Here is a 23,093-nt window from a genome sequence, read left to right on the forward strand (position 1 = left end):
TGTAGTGAGATACATTAGACATCCAATCAAGCTCCCATAATATCCTTCATCAATGTTATCAACACCTTCTTCCTTGCTGAACTTCTCCTTTTGATTCATTTGTGTGCTAACAGATTTTCAGTCCTCCATTTGAAACTTCTTCAAATTTTCTTTTGCATATTTCCTTTTTTTCATGTTTAGCATTCTTTCAAGATGGCAATGACCAAGTCTCTTGTGCCAAAGTTTCGTGGGTGTGACTTGAGTGAAATAGGTTGTATGCTCCTCCTCTGTTGGATCAAATGAAAAGCTTTTACCTTTCATTTTAACCCTTCGAACTTCCCGGCCAAAATTGTCATAGATAAAGCAATGTTGATGTTCAAAGGACACTTTAAATCCCTTTTTAATCAATTAACCTACACTTAGCAATTTTTGTTCAATGTTAGGTACATAAAGAACATCAGATATTAATTTGATACCTGAACATGTTGAAATTGCAATAGTTCCTTTTCCTTTTACTGGAATATAGCCACCATTCCCAATTCTGACCTTTGAGACACTAGTTGGCTTCAAATCTTTGAATAAAGTCTTATCATATGTCATGTGGTTTGTACAACCACTATCAATCAACCAACTTTCACTTGATTCACTACTCAAGAAGCATGTGGCCACAAACAGTTGGTCCTCCTCTTCTTGATTAGCAATCTGAGCTCCCTCATCATGGTGATTTTTCTTGGCGCAGATCATCGCTTCATGCCCTATCTGGTTGCACTTGTTACATTTTGCATCTGGTCTCCTCCAACATCTGAAAGGTGCATGACCTTTTTTGCCACAATGCTGACAAGGTGGATAATTTTTCTTTTTATCCTTACCTTGGTTGTTTGCACTATTTTCGTCGCTTGCTGGTTTATTCTTCTTGAAAAAATCCTTTTTGCTTTCATCAACTTCATGATGTTTGGCGGGCAAAGCACCTTCGACAACACGATCCTTCCTCGTCAACCTTCGCTGCTCTTGAGCGTGCATGGCATGTAGCACTTCTGCCAATGTGATTTTCGACAGATCCTTTGTGTTCTCCAATGAAGCTATAAATGCTTCATACCTCTCCGGCACCGTTACCAAAATTTTCTCTACGATTCTCGAATCAGCAAAATCACTTCCCAACAACTTTATCTTGTTGGCAATACCCAACAATTTGTTTGAGTATTCTTTGATTGTCTCTGACTCTTCCATCCTTTGAAGCTCAAATTCCCTCCTTAAATTCAGCACTTGCATGCTTCGTATTCTATCATCTCTAGCGTATTCCTCTTTCAGATAATCCCAAATTGCTTTGAGTGATTTAAGAGTCATGATTCTGATGAATATCATTTGTGAAACACCAGTGAACAAACATGACCTCGCCTTTGCCTTCTTCATCTTTCTTTCCTTGTGATTTTTAATTTGGGCCATGGTGGGATTTTCAGGCAGCGGATATATTTCATAATCCTCTTCCACAACATCCCATAAATCCAAAGACTCCATGTAGGATTGCATTTTCACTTCCCAAAGATCATAATTCTCTCCATCAAAGATTGGAAGAGTTATGTGGGAAAAATTTGCTTCACCTTCCATGGTAGAGGTCCCGTAAGAATAAGGCTCTGATACCAATTGTTGGTTTTGAGGAGGAAATTATAAAAAAAACAGAGGAGAGAAGAAAGACAATACGTATGCGAAGGAAATAGAATTATTCTATTCTAATTCAAATTGTTCTCAGCAGCGATACAATAAATAGCAAAAGATAAACTAATTAGATAACAATATATTAGAAAAATAGAATATTAAAACTAACTTGCTCCTTAAAGATAAGAGGAACCACTCATTGACTAGGGTAATCCATTAAAACTGACTTACTCCTAAAATATAGGAAATCAACTTATTTACTAAGTCCTATTTTAAAAACTGAAAAATAAAATATTATGCAGTTACAAAATTATATCTCCAACAAATATATCTTTTTAAGCAAAATAGGCATGTAAAGACATCACAGTCAAGACAAGCATCCCAACAACAATGGCACTCCCGCCTAACTTAGATAGGAAGGTCTCTCATCTAACTTCAACAAATGGGAAGTACATAAGTTAATTTAAACTTATGAAAGAAGAATAGTACATTTTATCTTCTTATTTTCTTTTCTGATAATTACATACAGAGAACTATATACAAACAAGACTTAGTTCATTATAGTCAATGTGGGACTTCAACACACCCTTCTTGGCCCAAGGTTACCCCGCCACAACTAAGGTGGGTTAGAAGTCACCACAATTAAGACGTCTTTCCGACAATTCATGTACATGTTTATTGAGAAGTTTATTCAAACGATCATAATAAAGAGTAGTTGATAGAATCTAACAAGATACCTGTGAAGGAATTGAATGCACCAGAAGCTAGAGTAGCAGCAGTAGCAACACTTACACCATCACCCTCAATTTTCTTTTTCTCAAACTTAGCGAGTCCTTCACCCCAATTCAGCCTTGGCCTCTTCCTTGTCTCTTCAATCACATTTTTCACACCCGTTTCCAATATATTCTTGTTCTTGTCCCTACCCTTTCTATTGCTTTGAGAATAGAACCTTTCAAAAGTATTGTTCCCTTTATTAAGTGGTTTCCATCCCAAAGAATCCTCCCTCTCATAGTTCTTCTTATTATTATCATGGCATTGTTCACTAGAGTTAAGCTTCTGCCTAGTGTTTATAGAACATGCATGAGAGGGAGTACTTAGCATATCATCAATGAGCCTCTTCGAGGAAGAACTCTCCCTCTCATAGTTCTTCTTCTTATTATCATGGCATTGTGCTCTGGAGTAAGGCTTCTCCCCATTGTTCATTGAACATGCATGTGAGGGAGTACTTAGCACATTATCAATGGACCTCTTTGAAGACAAGAGCAGAGAGGCATCATTAGTAATTTCCCAGAACTTGTGTCTGGGGTCTCTTGGGGATCGAAAGGTTATGCCATAGCCAGAGCAAGAGCCTTGGCCAGGTTCCTTTGGAAACTGGTGCATAGCACCACTACCACCACCACCACAACCCGGTGTTTTGGGACCTATACAGAAAAGGAAATTAATATTCCAACCAAAATTGGTAAAAAGATGAAGGAAAAAATCCATAGAAGCTAAGTATATATTCTCATGGACAAAAAAGGAGAAAACAAATATATGTATTAGCATACATTAAAATTCACCAATTTGATTTCTATACATTTTCATATTTTCTCATATTCTGTTATCTCTTTCATCTTGCAAGGTTACATTGAGTATCCCTTTAGATTGAAAAGCTTAATTGATAATATATCAAGGTGCATAAATTTTAAATCACAAATCTAAGGCCAAAACAATAAAATAATCACCTACATGTTAGTGAGCATCTTGTCATAATGCATCAAGAATCATAAGTTATAAACTATATATGAATCAGACAAAAATGTTAAAGAAAACTCACCAACATGTTGAAATCGAGTAGAATCCAGATTCTTAAACTTGAGAAAACCATAATGAGATGATGAGTGTTTTTGTCTCGCAAGAGATCCATACCTCTTCTGCTTCTTATCCTTGAAGACTCCCTTTTGATCCCACAACATTGATAAAAATCAACCCTAGTAGCACTGAGCACCCAGAAAGAACTGTGTTCACGACAACAATCTTAGCACAAAACTAAATCAAAGTAAAATTCGAATAGCACCAAAATCCCACAAGTTTAACACCAAAATTCTACAACTTTAACACCAAATTTAAGATTTCCTACTTTACTGAAAACCTAGGGCTTTTCCAAAAAAGAAAAGAAAATCAACATTAAAATCAAACCTTCAATTTTTTTATATGGAGAGAGGATCACCGCCCTAATTGAAACTCAAATTGAAGAGAGTAACACTCTATTATGAACTTAAACAAAAGTCTTCAATTCTGAATATAAGCTCTTAAGTAGGAGTGTCTATAGTATGCTTATCTCAAGATTGTGGCCAGAAAGCTAGAAAATGGTTAAATGAGATGGTCAAGGATGACAGACACTTACCCTGGACAAAGAGAGAGAGAGAGTGAGCGAGAAAGAAGAGAGGAGACAAAGAGATAGAAACGAGGGACAATAAATATATAATTTTCAAATATCATTTTTCAATATTTTTTTTTACAAATATTAAAGAGGCCAAAATATATTTATAATAATTTAAATATGCTTAAAAATAAGTATGGGAACCCTGGCCCTTAGAAGTCACCCTTCCCTCCGTCTATACAAGATAGTATTGCAAATCAACTAGAGAGCTTCGGATGGGCATTGAGGTATAAGTGAATTGATTTTTAGTTTTCAATTTTTGCAAGTAATTTAAATTTCATCAAATTTATGTAAGTTTTAGATTTTTACCAAATAAAAGCAAGTTGTAATTTAATAATACAATTAATACATATGTATGTTCTATTTCACATTTAAACTTATTAATATTTTATATTAAATAATAAAATTGTATTTCTCAAATGCGGTTCTTTATTTTTCATTGAATAATTATTCTCATATATGGTTTATTGATATTTTAATATTAAAAATAAGATTGCATATGTCAAATATGTTTTTTATATTTTTAACAAAATAATAAACTTTCATTTTCATGTATAAACTATAATTTTGTTTGAGTTTAAGTTTTCACTATACTTCAATTTGTGCAACTAATTTACAATTTTAGTAAATTTATGTAAGTTTTAATTTCTTTCCAAATAAAATTAAGTTGGTTTTGAAGAATATGTTGAGAAATAAGCAAATAAAATGTATTTGACTTCTTCAAATTATTAAAGTTACTTTTAATCAACAATCATTCCCATATATAAATTTTTAATTCTTTAATGCTAAATAATTAAACTATCCATGTGAAACACAACATAGTATTTCTTTAGAATATAATGAGTTATTCCTTAATAAAAACAATATACTGAGTCATCATTTTCATGTATTATGTATAATTTTACCTTGAGCATAACTGCACAATTTATAAAAAATTATACCGTTAACTAATTAGAAATCATATTATGTGACTTTTAAAGTAGTTACGGTAAAAGTCATCAAAGTTACATTCCTATATAACAATTGTGATTAAATGACAATATAAAAATCTTTACACTATTAATATATTTTGATTCAATTATTTTATTTTATTTTACAATAAACATGTTGGTCATACATATGTAATTTGTATCACTAACAAATTCTATTAAGACATTACTATTTTTTAGTATGACAATTGTTGTTATAATATATAAAGTTATGACTATAACAATTTTGTAATATGATATTTGAAACCGTTATCATCTACATAAAGTAATTTATTCTTTTGATTTCTATATTTAATTAGACCAATTTATTCTTTAATTTAAAAAATATATATAAACAGGAAAATATCTAATTGTTTTTTTAGTAGCTACTATGAATTTGAGCCATCATTTAATGACTGACAAATAAGTTGTCACTAAAAAATAAATATTAAAATGGTACAATAAATTATTTAGTCATCACCAACTAATACAAAACTGCATTCAACGATGCTCCATTAGCGACAATTTCTAAAAAAACCATCATCAACAAAAATACGGTGGCAATTTTATAAATAAATAGATATGGATGATGTTGGATTCATATCATGCACCTTGGTTTAAGTTTATGTTGACCTTTGGACATATTAGAGTGTTTGGTGTTTTTCTGGGATCTTATAAAGATTGTATTCTATTCTCCCTTAATTAAATAGTGTCAAACATACTTTCTGATAGTGGATAAAGTTAATAATTTTAGAATATTTGTGCTAAGTTTTGAGCCTCTGGAAAATTATATATGGTAGACAACACAATAATGGAGTTGTGCACAAACAATTTTGAAAAATTAAATTATTTAGTATTTATGAGAATTTCAAAACAACAATGTTTTTCTGTACTGGGACAAAAAAAGTATTTAATTAAAACTTTTTACTAACCTGTGCATCATGGGCAACATTTGTCTTTATGTATTTTTGAAATAACTTATCTTTTTCTTAAAATGAAAAATAAAACATATAAGACAAAATCAAATATTTTGACCATAAACAAATAATAGGAGAAATATATTTAGATTCTAATTTTTAATATAAGTAATTTTGTATCGAATCTCATCAGGCAAAATTGTCATTACAAATGTACATCTTTTTGTACCAAGCGTTCTAGCTTAGTTGATTGAATAGAGTGTGAGTTATTGTAATCTTCCTAGATTCAATTCTTATGAAAACTCACAATAAAAAAAATAACTGCTTTGCACTTGTAAAATTACAACACAACTTATAGGATATGAGAGAAACAACAAAAATAGGGTAGGATAAGAGCAAGATAAGTTTGAATCATAATTAATGTTATGTGCAAGCCCGATAATAAATCATACAATGATGTTATTAAATGTATAAAATATATGCAAATGGTAAGATTATTGTTTCATTAAAATTATATGTAATTAGTTGTTTTTGCACATGTTTGAAGCACATATTTATATAAAATTCAATTTACTTGGAATGAAACATAGTTATCATTATATAAAAAATAAATATGATTTATTTAGTACATAATTGTTTAATTGAATTGTTGAGATATTAAATTTATTATTAATAGTTATAATTATAACATATTTATACTTTCATATGAGTCATTTACAACTGAGTATCTTCAGTAATAATAAATACTCCACTCATCCAATTTAATTGTCATGTAAGAACAAATACTCCAGTCGTCCCTTGTATATTAATGATGAATTACATAATCTAGACATGAATTAATGATGATGAAGGTTAATTTTGTAAAATTATTATGTTTTTCCATATATTTATTATGATGATGATGAATTACAAATGAAGTTTCTATTTACTTATCTAAAAAACTAATTATTTACTTATTATATAAAATTAATTAAATATTTATCTACTAATGATGCTTGTCGCGACTTTTAAGCTATTTGTCCGAAACTATTCTAATTTACCAAAACTTGTATCCCCACTCTTCTATGTTTTATATGCAGCAACTTTTGTGTATATTATAGGCGTCAAACATAATTGTCTCCCGTGACTGATACTTTTGGTCTCTATAGTAAAAATCATTAGAACTAATTGAATTTATGATATCATTTTTAGACTACAATGGTTGTATGAGGCTTGAACAATTGACCTCATGAATTCTACCCCTACCCTCCATCACTAAGGCAACCTTGATTGGTTTAATTTATCGTATTATAGATAAAGTAATTTAAAATTAATTTTTGATTAAAATATATTTAATAAGTTAATTTTTTTTATATATTTTTGTAAAACATATTTAACATTCATAAATAATTACTAGTCACCAACTTTTTTATTTATGATGTTATTAATCATGGAGTTAAAATAATATTTTCTAATAAATATATTATCTAATTAGATTTCAATTAAATCTTATATGAATTTTTTAGAAAAAGTAAAAGTAAAAAAAATGAAAAAGAAAAGTTAGAGAGAGAAAAGAGGGAGAGTGTGACAAAAGAGAGAGAAAAGAGGGAGAGTGTGACAAAAGAGAGAGAAAAGAGAAAAAATGTGTGAGAGAGAGGGAGAGAAAAGAGAGGGGTGGAATTAAAGAGAGAAAATATATTTGTCTAGCTTTTATAAAATAAAAGAAAGAGATATAAAAAAAGATGAAGATAAAACAAAAAAAACACACATCTAAGTACACCCAGTGTCACAAAATTAATATAGGTTATTTATGTAATTTTGTCAAGCCTATTCAATTCTTATATGGAAAGTAGATAAAATGTATTTCGATTGAATTTTGGTATGAAGATTGTTTATGCTACTTTCATGGCGGAAAAAATGCTATACGATGACGGTTATAAGGCTCATTCAAAGACGATTTTGAAACGTATTTAAAAAATTCTTAGAAGAAGGTACATTTCTAAGACGGTTGTTAACCAAGAACCGTCTTAGAATATTACTCTTCTAAAACGATTTCTCAAGTGAAAATAGTCTTACAAGGACATTATTCTATGATATTTTTTTAGCATAAAATTGTCTTAAAAATGCACCTTCCAAAGACGGTTGTAAGCTAACAAATGTCTTATAATGTATTTTTAAAAAATTGTGAATTCTAAGACAGCTTTTTAATGAACCATCTTAGAATAATTAAAAAAAAATAAAAAATTGAGAGTTGATAATTTTAAGAAGGTTTTCCCAAAAATTGTCTTAAAAAGTAGATTTTCGAAGATGGTTTTCGAAGAACTGTCTTAGAATGTATTTTTTTTAAAAAAATAAACAAATTTAAAATTATGAAAATATTATTATTAGAAAAGCATATGCTACTATTAATTATGAAAATAATTATTTTTTAATTACATGCATTTTCTTTTTGAATTGTACTATTATAAATTATAAAAGCATATACTAGTATTAATTATGTATGGATTCCGCTTCACCCACTAGTTCCATTGGTATTAACCATAGCATGTCCTATGATTTTAAATTTGTGATACCCCTTTATCAGTGATATATCATATCCATGTCGCATGTCGTAACCATACTTTCTAGTTCCTAAACAATTATTACTAGGTCGAGAGACTTTTATTCTATGAGTAAGATTTCAGACATAAATCAAAAGCCAACACTACTAAAAAAAATGGTTTTTTACATCGCTGATTCTACATCGGTGCTAAAGGACCGTCTTTGTAAGTTAGGCGGTGGCATAATCATAATTAAGATAAAGACACTAGCGACGTTTAATGAAAAACCTGTCGTTGTAGCCTAAGCAATGAACATACAAAGTCATTCCTGTACGTAGAACCATCTTTGTATATTTAATGAGTGCACGTGCCGCACATGTGGATTTTGTTTCGTACATGTTTGCATTCGCACCCTTCCACTTTCGTAACCTTGTTTCAGAAACATACTCTCCCGCGCCCTAGCAGCCACGCTGCTCTCCTTCGTCATTCGTACCATGTTCCATGCCGCGAGTGCACTCCGTTCAACTCTTCTGGTTGATCTCCGATGATGTCTTAAAGACACCCTTCGCAGCAGAAGCAACTTCAATTCTGTGACCACTCTTGACCTGACTCAGCAAGTTCTTTACGATGTGAGGTTTAGTGAAATACCCTTGTGATTTATGTTCCCCTTTACACTTGTTATCAACCAAAATACTTACTTTTTTTACTTTGTAACTTACCCTGGTTGGGCACTTTCGTGTAGTTGGAAAAGCTTGACCTGAAGCTCAACATTCTCACTTCAGTTCAGGTACAATTTTCTATTTTTTTTAAAATTGTCAATTTTTAAAAGTATAATTATTGGCTGTTGACATTGGTTTGTTTTGCATGTTGCTACAGAACTTGTCATTCTAAAATTTAATTATTTAAAAATTTAGGTTATACTGTTTTAGCTTGCACTAAAGATTTCAGGGACAAGTGCTAGTTACATTTTTTCCCTCTTGTGTGTGAGAATGTGATTGGAAGTGGGACACAATGTTGATTTTGATAAGTAAAAGCAATTAAGGTAGAGGAAGATGTAGGATGGCTTTGAAAGCTGAAGGTTCCTCTATATAGGCAAAGTAGTTTTGTCGCCTGTGAAGCCAATTATGTGTCATTTAACAATACAAAAGTGATCTTTAATTTCCATGAACAAGAGTAAAATTCATGTAAGGCTTAGCTAAAGAGGAAAGCTTGATATTAAATTTAAGTAAATTACTTGCAATTCAAAAGGTAAAAAGAAATTTAATTGCTATTATGTATCACGCAGTTTATATGTAATTTACTTTTTACTTAATGATTGCAAAATAATGCAAGTTATATTTAATTTAATGTTTAGTTAATATTTTGTAAGAGTTTTGTTTAGCTGATATATACATGGAACTAGATTGCATTAAAGTTAGATTTTTTAACAGAAAAGGTTATTTAAGTATTTTGATTTTAGAATAAAATAAAAGGAAATGTAATTGGCCCTTGTGCTTATTTAATGTCAAAATTCCTAATATTTTTTAGAGGCATTTGGGGAAGCTTTCCTTGAACACAAGGACTGTTCTAGGGACTCAAAAGTGACCAAGTTTTTGGTTTGGTTGTGGCTGGAGGCTTCTTTGCTCTATTCTTTGTGAGACAACTACATATTAGCCAGCACCATGACTGGCGATATTGGCTATTTCCACTATTAGTTTTTGGGCTGGTCTGCTTATTAGCATTACAGCAGGTATGAATCTTAGACGCCTCATTATTCTACTGTATCTACTTGCTACATTATGTGTTTTAATCCAATATTCACAATCCAATTTTTATGCTATAAAATTCTTTTAAAATCTCAATCCAATTTATCCCCTTAAGATAGAGGCCAATTTTGATTTATAAGGTGTAGGGAGGAATTGTAATTTTTTCAGGAAACTTTCCAATAGGGCAAACAACACCTTGAACAACATATATTATTAGTACTTAAAACCTGAGTGTTATACCATGGAGTGAAGATTTGCAAGGAAGCTCCTACTATGTCTCATTTACCTTTGCAAATAATACCTTTCTTTTCTTTAGAGCATAGGAAAGAGAAGCAAAAACAATAATAAGAATTCTCGATGAGTATGCTATAGTATACGGCCAAATACTAAATTTGCAGAAGTCTAAAGTTACTTATAGTAGAAATGTGGAGGTTAGTTTAAGAACTTTGATTACGTCTACTCTTGGTGCATGTGAGGGAAGGTATAGGAGGAGAGAAATACTTGGGATTTCCACTTGATGCTGGAAGAAAAGAAGTCTATCTTTAACTTTATAAAGGATAGAGTGTGGTATATGATCAATTCTTAGGGTGGTAAGGCACTTTCTATGGCTAGTAGAGAAGTCCTTTTTAAAAATCTGTAGTCCTTAGTTTGTGTCCGCGTTTCCTTATACTATGGCATTAGGCTTGGTATTTAGAGTTGAGCTCAAAGTCTAGGTTCTGTTGGACTAAGTTGTGCATAAGCAACATGAAAATATAAAAACAGTACAATTAACCCAGCTTGTCCTTAATTTACTGGGTGCTATGGTAAGTACTGTGTTCGAAAGTGAAATACACTATTAGAAAATACACTTTCAACATCAGTTATTTACGGCATTCTACATCGATTTCAAAACTGATGTTGAAAATACCGATGTTCAATGTATTATTGTTAACATCGGTTTTGAAAAACCGATGTTAACATAAAAATGATAACATCGGTTTTCTAAATACCCGATGTTATACACAAAGAACTACAGCAAAATAAGTGTATGCATGATGAATGTTGACATCGGTTTTCTAGTAAAACCGATGTTAATGTTATATATTCACATCCATTTCTAGTAAAACCGATGTTAATGCAATATATTAACATCGGTTTTCGAGCAAAACCGATGTTAATATATTACATTAACATTAGTTTCACTAGAAAACCGATGTCAACGTTCATGATGCATACACTTATTTTGCGGTAGTTCTTTGCATATAACATCGGTTATTTATACATAACCGATGTTAACGTTTGTATATTAACATCGGTTAGTGACAGCTTTGAGACGCAATTTGAGATTTCTAGGAGAGGTTCGGGTGCATTTCCTCGGATATCTTAAGCACATATCTCTCTTCCATAGATGATCAAGGGCTTTATACATAATTGTTAAAACTTTCTCCTTAAATCCTGCAAACCTGTTTTTCTCTGCTAATTTGTCTTTAATGAATGCACCAACATGAGAGAGTGAGCTACTGCTAACTCCAACATTACTGATAATCTTGCCAGTTTTGTTATGCGAGAATTTCTTAAATATTATATATGCACTTTGTGCAGTTTCTCTATTGGAAGAAATAATAGTGTTAGGCAAAGTATCATCGTGAATACTGGAATAAAAGCTTATGCTAGTGTGAGCTTTCATCCCATCTTCAATTCCCATTAATGACGAAAATGAACTACCACCACCAAGAGAAGAAACCATTTTTATCAAAGGTTGCGCTTCTACAAATTTCGGTGTTGTTGTCCCAGGACTATTGATATCATTTTCCTTGGTAGTATCATGCATACCATGCAAGTTAGCTGAAAGAGGCATCATCTTCTCTATGTTGTTGTCGTCATTGGAAGGGCCAATTTGTGACAGTTCTGGACGATGAGTAACCTTATGATAGTCTCCAATTTCTTTATCACAGGATTTTGTATTGTAACATGGCATTCCATCCCCAAATTCAAATTGTAGTGGCTCCAGTTCATTCTCAAGTGAACAAATTTTAGTTTCTGTCTGCTCCAGTACTTGTGAAATGACATTTTTCCATATATGCAACTTAGTCATTGCAGTGAATCCTTCTGGATTAGAATCTACAGAGACAGGCTTGTCAGAATGTAACAACTCAGCAATTGAAGACCTCAACCTATTCAAAGAGATGGAAGCTTTCCTATGTGAACTCAAAGGAGACTTCAGCTGATGATTTTTTGGAGACACAGGACCAGGTGAACCTCCCAACTCACAAACATCATTGTCCGTAGTTTGCGTTTTTACACACAACGTATCGCCCACATCTGCAACAAAGCAAAACTAATTAGGTTATGGCAAACAAGTAATACAAACGTAAGGACAAATAATGAGCATGTACATACATAATACATTCAGACACCTGCATAAATATGATTCACCAGATATCAAAGTCCAATGTTCATTATAATTCTATATGATCTAAAATCAACAATACCCTGACAAATGAGATGCCGCTACACTATATTAGTAGTAATAAACATTCCAACAGGGTAAGTTGCCTTGTTCTGTAACCAAATCCCTTGGATAGCTAGCTAAAAAGGACTAAAGCGCCTGGTTAAATAAACTTCTTTATAAGAAGCTAAAGCTTCTCTCATAAGCCAAAAATTAGTCAGCTTATAAGTTAAAATCAGTTTTAACTTATAAGAGATGCTTAAGGTCCTATCCGAAAAAATGTCTTTGTAAGTACTCATTGAAGAAGAAAATTACTATTAGGCAAATAAATAGAACTTCTCTTATATGCTAAAATCAACATATGCACTTTAGTTTTTATAAAATATATCTTTTTAAGCAAAATAGGCATGTAAAGACATCACAGTCAAGACAAGCATCCCAACAACATTGGCACTCCCGCCTAACTTAGATAGGAAGGTCTCTCATCTAACTTCCACAAATGGGAAGTACATAAGTTAATTTAAACTAATTATAAAAAAACAGAGGAGAGAAGAAAGACAATACGTATGCGGAGGAAATAGAATTATTCTATTCTAATTCAAATTGTTCTCAGCAGCGATACAATAAGTAGCAAAAGATAAACTAATTAGATAACAAGATATTAGCAAAACAGAATATTAAAACTAACTTGTTCCTTAAAGATAAGAGGAACCACTCATTGACTAGGCTAATCCATTAAAACTGACTTACTCCTAAAATATAGGAAATCAACTTATTTACTAAGTCCTATTTTAAAAACTGAAAAATAAAATATTATGCAGTTACAAAAGTATATCTCCAACACTCCTCCTTGCTTTTGGAACTGCAAACTCCAATTCTTTGAGTTCAAGTTTGTTGATAGGTAGTGACTTGAGTGAAATAGGTTGTATGCTCCTCCTCTGCTGGATCAAATGAAAAGCTTTTACCTTTCATTTTAACCCTTAGAACTTCCCGGCCAAAATTGTCATAGATAAAGCAATGTTGATGTTCAAAGGACACTTTAAATCCCTTTTTAATCAATTGACCTACACTTAGCAAGTTTTTTTCAATGTTAGGTACATAAAGAACATCAGATATTAATTTGATACCTGAACATGTTGAAATTGCAATAGTTCCTTTTCCTTTTACTGGAATATAGCCACCATTCCCAATTCTGACCTTTGAGACACTAGTTGGCTTCAAATCTTTGAATAGAGTCTTATCATATGTCATGTGGTTTGTACAACCATTATCAATCAACCAACTTTCACTTGATTCACTACTCAAGAAGCATGTGGCCACAAACAGTTGGTCCTCCTCTTCTTGATTAGCAATCTGAGCTCCCTCATCATGGTGATTTTTGTTGGCGCAGATCACCGCTTCATGCCCTATCTGGTTTCACTTGTTACATTTTGCATCTGGTCTCCTCCAACATCTGAAAGGTGCATGACCTTTTTTGCCACAATGCTGACAAGGTGGATAATTTTTCTTTTTATCCTTACCTTGGTTGTTTGCACTATTTTCGCTGCTTGCTGGTTTATTCTTCTTGAAAAAATCCTTTTTGCTTTCATCAACTTCATGATGTTTGGCGGGCAAAGCACCTTCGACAACACGATCCTTCCTCATCAACCTTCGCTGCTCTTGAGCTTGCATGGCATGTAGCACTTCTGCCAATGTGATTTTCGACAGATCCTTTGTGTTCTCCAATGAAGCTATAGATGCTTCATACCTCTCCGGCACCGTTACCAAAATTTTCTCTACAATTCTCGAATCAGCAAAATCACTTCCCAACAACTTTATCTTGTTGGCAATACCCAACAATTTGTTTGAGTATTCTTTGATTGTCTCTGACTCTTCCATCCTTTGAAGCTCAAATTCCCTCCTTAAATTCAGCACTTGCATGCTTCGTATTCTATCATCTCTAGCGTATTCCTCTTTCAGATAATCCCAAATTGCTGTGGGTGATTTAAGAGTCATGATTCTGATGAATATCATTTGTGAAACACCAGTGAACAAAAATGACCTCGCCTTTGCCTTCTTCATCTTTCTTTCCTTGTGATTTTTAATTTGGGCCATGGTGGGATTTTCAGGCAGCGGATATATTTCATAATCCTCTTCCACAACATCCCATAAATCCAAAGACTCCATGTAGGATTGCATTTTCACTTCCCAAAGATCATAATTCTCTCCATCAAAGATTGGAAGAGTTATGTGGGAAAAATTTGCTTCACCTTCCATGGTAGAGGTCCCGTAAGAATAAGGCTCTGATACCAATTGTTGGTTTTGAGGAGGAAATTATAAAAAAACAGAGGAGAGAAGAAAGACAATACGTATGCAGAGGAAATAGAATTATTCTATTCTAATTCAAATTGTTCTCAGCAACGATACAATAAATAGCAAAAGATAAACTAATTAGATAACAAGATATTAGAAAAACAGAATATTAAAACTAACTTGCTCCTTAAAGATAAGAGGAACCACTCATTGACTAGGCTAATCCATTAAAACTGACTTACTCCTAAAATATAGGAAATCAACTTATTTACTAAGTCCTATTTTAAAAACTGAAAAATAAAATATTATGCAGTTACAAAAGTATATCTCCAACAAATATATCTTTTTAAGCAAAATAGGCATGTAAAGACATCACAGTCAAGACAAGCATCCCAACAACAATGGCACTCCCGCCTAACTTAGATAGGAAGGTCTCTCATCTAACTTCAACAAATGGGAAGTACATAAGTTAATTTAAACTTATGAAAGAAGAATAGTACATTTTATCTTCTTATTTTCTTTTCTTATAATCACATACAGAGAACTATATACAAACAAGACTTAGTTCATTATAGTCAATGTGGGACTTCAACACACCCTTCTTGGCCCAAGGTTACCCCGCCACAACTAAGGTGGGTTAGAAGTCACCACAATTAAGACGTCTTTCCGACAATTCATGTACATGTTTATTGAGAAGTTTATTCAAACGATCATAATAAAGAGTAGTTGATAGAATCTAACAAGATACCTGTGAAGGAATTGAATGCACCAGAAGCTGGAGTAGCAGCAGTAGCAACACTTACACGATCACCCTCAATTTTCTTTTTGTCAAACTTAGCGAGTCCTTCACCCCAATTCAGCCTTGGCCTCTTCCTTGTCTCTTCAATCACATTTTTCACACCCGTTTCCAATATATTCTTGTTCTTGTCCCTACCCTTTCTGTTGCTTTGAGAATAGAACCTTTCAAAAGTATTGTTCCCTTTATTAAGTGGTTTCCATCCCAAAGAATCCTCCCTCTCATAGTTCTTATTATTATTATCATGGCATTGTTCACTAGAGTTAAGCTTCTGCCTAGTGTTTATAGAACATGCATGAGAGGGAGTACTTAGCATATCATCAATGAGCCTCTTCGAGGAAGAACTCTCCCTCTCATAGTTCTCCTTCTTATTATCATGGCATTGTGCTCTAGAGTAAGGCTTCTCCCCATTGTTCATTGAACATGCATGTGAGGGAGTACTTAGCACATTATCAATGGACCTCTTTGAAGACAAGAGCAGAGAGGCATCGTTAGTAATTTCCCAGAACTTGTGTCTGGGGTCTCTTGGGGATCGAAAGGTTATGCCATAGCCAGAGCAAGAGCCTTGGCCAGGTTCCTTTGGAAACTGGTGCATAGCACCACTACCACCACCACCACCACCCGGTGTTTTGGGACCTATACAGAAAAGGAAATTAATATTCCAACCAAAATTGGTAAAAAGATGAAGGAAAAAATCCATAGAAGCTAAGTATATATTCTCATGGACAAAAAAGGAGAAAACAAATGTATGTATTAGCATACATTAAAATTCACCAATTTGATTTCTATACATTTTCATCTTTTCTCATATTCTGTTATCTCTTTCATCTTGCAAGGTTACATTGAGTATCCCTTTAGATTGAAAAGCTTAATTGATAATATATCAAAGTGCATAAATTTTAAATCACAAATCTAAGACCAAAACAATAAAATAATCACCTACATGTTGGTGAGCATCTTGTCATAATGCATCAAGAATCATAAGTTATAAACTATATATGAATCAGACAAAAATGTTAAAGAAAACTCACCAACATGTTGAAATCGAGTAGATTCCAGATTCTTAAACTTGAGAAAACCATAATGAGATGATGAGTGTTTTTGTCTCGCAGGAGATCCATACCTCTTCTGCTTCTTATCCTTGAAGACTCCCTTTTGATCCCACAACATTGATAAAAATCAACCCTAGTAGCACTGAGCACCCAGAAAGAACTGTGTTCACGACAACAATCTTAGCACAAAACTAAATCAAAGTAAAATTCGAATAGCACCAAAATCCCACAAGTTTAACACCAAAATTCTACAACTTTAACACCAAATTTAAGATTTCCTACTTTACTGAAAACCTAGGGCTTTTCCAAAAAAGAAAAGAAAATCAACATTAAAATCAAACCTTCAATTTTTTTATATGGAGAGAGGATCACCGCCCTAATTGAAACTCAAATTGAAGAGAGTAACACTCTATTATGAACTTAAACAAAAGTCTTCAATTCTGAATATAAGCTCTTAAGTAGGAGTGTCTATAGTATGCTTATCTCAAGATTGTGGCCAGAAAGCTAGAAAATGGTTAAATGAGATGGTCAAGGATGACAGACACTTACCCTGGACAAAGAGAGAGAGAGAGTGAGCGAGAAAGAAGAGAGGAGACAAAGAGATAGAAACGAGGGACAATAAATATATAATTTTCAAATATCATTTTTCAATATTTTTTTTTACAAATATTAAAGAGGCCAAAATATATTTATAGTAATTTAAATATGCTTAAAAATAAGTATGGGAACCCTGGCCCTTAGAAGTCGCCCTTCCCTCCGCCTATACAAGATAGTATTGCAAATCAACTAGAGAGCTTCGGATGGGCATTGAGGTATAAGTGAATTGATTTTTAGTTTTCAATTTGTGCAAGTAATTTAAAACCGTTATCATCTACATAAAGTAATTTATTCTTTTGATTTCTATATTTTATTAGACCAATTTATTCTTTAATTTTTTTTTTAAAAATATAAACAGGAAAATATCTAATTGTTTTTTTAGTAGCTACTATGAATTTGAGCCATCATTTAATGACTGACAAATAAGTTGTCACTAAAAAATAAATATTAAAATGGTACAATAAATTATTTAGTCATCACCAACTAATACAAAACTGCATTCAACGATGCTCCATTAGCGACAATTTCTAAAAAAACCATCGTCAACAAAAACACGGTGGCAAATTTATAAATAAATAGATATGGATGACGTTGGATTCATATCATGCACCTTGGTTTAAGTTTATGTTTACCTTTGGACATATTAGAGTGTTTGGTGTTTTTCTGGGATCTTATAAAGATTGTATTCTATTCTCCCTTAATTAAATATTGTCAAACACACTTTCTGATAGTGGATAAAGTTAATTATTTTAGAATATTTGTGCTAAGTTTTGAGCCTCTGGAAAATTATATATGGTAGACAACACAATAATGGAGTTGTGCGCAAACAATTTTGAAAAATTAAATTATTTAGTATTTATGAGAATTTCAAAACAACAATGTTTTTCTGGGACAAAAAAAGTATTTAATTAAAACTTTTTACTAACCCGTGCATCATGGGCAACATTTGTCTTTATGTATTTTTGAAATAACTTATCTTTTTCTTAAAATGAAAAATAAAACATATAAGTCAAAATTAAATATTTTGACCATAATCAAATAATAGGAGAAATATATTTAGAGTCTAATTTTTAATATAAGTAATTTTGTATAGAATCTCATCAGGCAAAATTGTCATTACAAATGTACATCTTTTTGTACCAAGCGTTCTAGCTTAGTTGATTGAATAGAGTGTGAGTTATTGTAATCTTCCAGGATTCAATTCTTATGAAAACTCACAATAAAAAAAATAATTGCTTTGCACTTGTAAAATTACAACACAATTTATAGGATATGAGAGAAACAACAAAAATAGGGTAGGATAAGAGCAAGATAAGTTTGAATCATAATTAATGTTTGGTGCAAGCCCGATAATAAATCATACAATGATGTTATTTAATGTATAAAATATATGCAAATGGTAAGATTATTGTTTCATTAAAATTATATGTAATTAGTTATTTTTGCACATGTTTGAAGCACATTTTTATATAAAATTAAATTTACTTGGAATGAAACATAGTTATCATTATATAAAAAATAAATATGATTTATTGAGTACATAATTGTTTAATTGAATTGTTGAGATATTAAATTTATTATTAATAGTTATAATTATAACATATTTATACTTTCATATGAGTCATTTACAACTGAGTATCTTCAGTAATAATAAATACTTCAATCGTCCAATTATAATTGTCATGTGAGAGCAAATACTCCAGTCGTCCCTTGTATATTAATGATGAATTACATAATCTAGACATGAATTAATGATGATGAAAGGTTAATTTTGTAAAATTATTATGTTTTTCCATATATTTATTACTTTCTGTGTAAAATAAATTAGGATGACAATTATTTTGGGACAAATGAAGTTACTATTTACTTATCTAAAAAACTAATTTTTTACTTATTATATGAAATTAATTAAATATTTATCTACTAATGATGCTTGTCGCGACTTTTAAGCTATTTGTCCGAAACTATTCTAATTTACCAAAACTTGTATCCCAACTCTTCTATGTTTTATATGCAACAACTTTTGTGTATATTATAGGCCTCAAACATAATTGTCTCCCATGACTGATACTTTTGGTCTCTATAGTAAAAATCATTAGAACTAATTGAATTTATGATATCATTTTTAGAGTACAATGGTTGTACGAGGCTTGAACAATTGACCTCATGAATTCTACCCCTACCCTCCATCACTAAGGCAACCTTGATTGGTTTAATTTATCGTATTATAGATAAAGTAATTTAAAATTAATTTTTGATTAAAATATATTTAATAAGTTAATTTTTTTTATATATTTTTGTAAAACATATTAAACATTCATATATAATTACTAGTCACCAACTTTTTTATTTATGATGTTATTAATCATGGAGTTAAAATAATATTTTCTAATAAATATATTATCTAATTAGATTTCAATTAAATGTTATATGAATTTTTTAGAAAAAATAAAAGTAAAAGAAATGAAAAAAAAAGTTAGACAGAGAAAAGAGGGAGAGTGTGACAAAAGAGAGAGAAAAGAAAAAAAATGTGTGCGAGAGAGAAGGAGAGAAAAGAGAAGGGTGGAATAAAAGAGAGAAAATATATTTGTCTAGCTTTTATAAAATAAAAGAAAGAGATATATGAAAAAAAGATGAAGATAAAACAAAAAAAAACACACATCTAAGTACACCCGGTGTCACAAAATTAATATAGGTTATTTATGTAATTTTGTCAAGCCTATTCAATTCTTATATGGAAAGTAGATAAAATGTATTTCGATTGAATTTTGGTATGAAGATTATTTATGCTACTTTCATGGCGGAAAAAATGCTATACGATGACGGTTATAAGGCTCATTCAAAGACGATTTTGAAACGTATTTAAAAAATTCTTAGAAGAAGGTACATTTCTAAGACGGTTGTTAACCAAGAACCATCTTAGAATATTACTCTTCTAAAATGATTTCTCAAGTTAAAATAGTCTTACAAGGACATTATTCTATGATGTTTTTTTTAGCATAAAACTGTCTAAAAAATGCACGTTTCAAAGACGGTTGTAAGCTAACAAATGTCTTATAATGCATTTTAAAAAAAATTGCGAATTCTAAGACAGTTTTTGAATGAACCATCTGAGAATCATTTTAACTAAAAATGAAAAAATTGAGAATTTTAAGATGGTTTCCCAAAAATTGTCTTAAAAAGTAGACTTTCGAAGACGGATTTCTAAGAACTGTCTTAGAATGTATTTTTTTTTAAATAAATAAATTTAAAATTATGAAAATATTATTATTAGAAAAGCATATACAACTATTAATTATGAAAATAATTATTTTTTAATTACATGCATTTTCTTTTTGAATTGTACTATTATAAATTATAAAAGCATATACTAGTATTAATTATGTATGGATTCCGCTTCACCCACTAGTTCCATTGGTATTAACCATAGCATGTCCTATGATTTTAAATTTGTGATACCCCTTTATCAGTGATATATCATATCCATGTCGCATGTCGTAACCATACTTTCTAGTTCCTAAACAATTATTACTAGGTCGAGAGACTTTTATTCTATGAGTAAGATTTCAGACATAAATCAAAAGCCAACACTACTAAAAAAATGGTTTTTTACATCGCTGATTCTACATCGGTGCTAAAGGACCGTCTTTGTAAGTTAGGCGGTGGCATAATCATAATTAAGATAAAGACACTAGCGACGTTTAATGAAAAACCTGTCGTTGTAGCCTAAGCAATGAACATACAAAGTCATTCCTGTACGTAGAACCATCTTTGTATATTTAATGAGTGCACGTGCCGCACATGTGGATTTTGTTTCGTACATGTTTGCATTCGCACCCTTCCACTTTCGTAACCTTGTTTCAGAAACATACTCTCCCGCGCCCTAGCAGCCACGCTGCTCTCCTTCGTCATTCGTACCATGTTCCATGCCGCGAGTGCACTCCGTTCAACTCTTCTGGTTGATCTCCGATGATGTCTTAAAGACACCCTTCGCAGCAGAAGCAACTTCAATTCTGTGACCACTCTTGACCTGACTCAGCAAGTTCTTTACGATGTGAGGTTTAGTGAAATACCCTTTTGATTTATGTTCCCCTTTACACTTGTTATCAACCAAAATACTTACTTTTTTTACTTTGTAACTTACCCTGGTTGGGCACTTTCGTGTAGTTGGAAAAGCTTGACTTGAAGCTCAATATTCTCACTTCAGTTCAGGTACAATTTTCTATTTTTTTAAAAAATGATTTCGATTTTTATAAGTATAATTATTGGCTGTTGACATTGGTTTGTTTTGCACGTTGCTACAAAACTTATCATTCTAAAATTTTATTATTTAGAAATTTAGATTGTACTATTTTTGTAACATCCTGGAAATTTCTACCCGAAATTTTTGAAAAGATGTATTTTGAATGATTATATATATATATATATATGTATGTATTATTCAGTGTATATGCATATAGGTTCTTGGTAGAAATAGGAGTAGTGGGGGCAAGATACACGGGTTAGGCTAATTAAGGAAGAGAAATCCATAACTGGGAGGTTATGGGTTAATTCTTAATTAATTAGTTAAAAATCATCATTTTGCGTGCAACTTAGAATTTAACGAAAACAACCTCTGAACCATGCTCGGGGTTTTATTCTGAGCGTTTTGATATATATATTGCTTGCTTTCGAAAACTGGCCCCGACGGATGCAGAGAAACGCGAGGAACTGGAACCAGAGCAACGACACGCAAATCGAGGCAGGATTTTAGCGTTTCTAAGGTCAGATTTTCCCCACTTTTGTGGATGAGTATGGGTCACAGTCAAAAGGGAAAGTGGGCCCTTTTTGCTCCACTCAAATGGAGACATGTGGCATTGCTTAAATAAAATAAAAAAAAAAAGAGAAAAACCCTTTATTTAAAACCAAAAAGCTTTTCTCTCTCCTCACTCAGCCAAAAGAAAGAAGTTCAGAAGCCTTTTCTCTCCCTCTCTCACGTAGCTTTCTTCTTCTTCATTCACCATTGAAGCTCCACACAAAGCTTCAACCTTTGGCCATCATTTCTGCCCCAAATCGTGAAAGGAGAGCATTTTCGGGGTCGTGAAGTGCGTGTCTACGAGTGGGACTTCGAAATTTCAGGTTTGGGTGGACTTCTTTCTCCTTTGATTTTCGTGGGTATGGGGTTTTGGGAGATATGATGGGTAGTTTTGTTAGTTTTCTGCTTCATGATAGTTATTTGTGAAGACTCTTGTTGAAAGCTTGTTGAAATTGCCATGTTTGGATGAGTTAAACATACCCATTCTGTTTTAGGGTTTTTGTGATGATGTTTGTGATGTTTATATGCTGAAATTGCTCATGGAAAACTGCTAGAGATGAAAGGTAGAGTTAACCTAGGGTTGGAAAGTGAGAATGTGGTGTTATGAGTGGAAAAAAAAAAGTGAGGCTTTGAGGGTTGGAAGGTTAAGTCTGAATTCTGTGGTAAATGGAGGTTAAAGTGAGTTAATACTAGCTTGAAATGTCATTTAGGACTTGGGAGAAAGCTTGGACTATGCTAGAGAGAAGCACAAATGATCAAAGTGAACAAAGAGCCATTTCTAGGGCAAAATTGGGTGTTGAGGAGTCAAATTTTGATTTGGTGGAATTTTAGGTGTAAATTCAGTTTGAGCTAGTTTAGATTGATGTTATGGACTTGTGTGAGGTGAGAGTTTGCTTCAAATTTACCTCATTCTAAATTTCACTTTTCAAA

At 32.0% G+C, this 23,093-nt stretch overlaps 1 protein-coding gene across 1 annotated transcript; it reads right to left on the reverse strand.

Annotated features, from left to right (window-relative positions):
• Nucleotides 1-13,915: 13,915 nt before the first annotated feature.
• On the reverse strand, nt 13,916-14,631 carry LOC114392359. Its single transcript, XM_028353469.1, has one exon. The coding sequence runs from the start codon at nt 14,624-14,626 to the stop codon at nt 14,048-14,050; it is 579 nt and encodes a 192-aa protein (XP_028209270.1). The 5' UTR covers nt 14,627-14,631; the 3' UTR covers nt 13,916-14,047.
• Nucleotides 14,632-23,093: the final 8,462 nt, after the last annotated feature.

The sequence above is a fragment of the Glycine soja genome, chromosome 17, assembly GCF_004193775.1.
Source record: "Glycine soja cultivar W05 chromosome 17, ASM419377v2, whole genome shotgun sequence".
Taxonomy (NCBI): Eukaryota; Viridiplantae; Streptophyta; class Magnoliopsida; order Fabales; family Fabaceae; genus Glycine; species Glycine soja.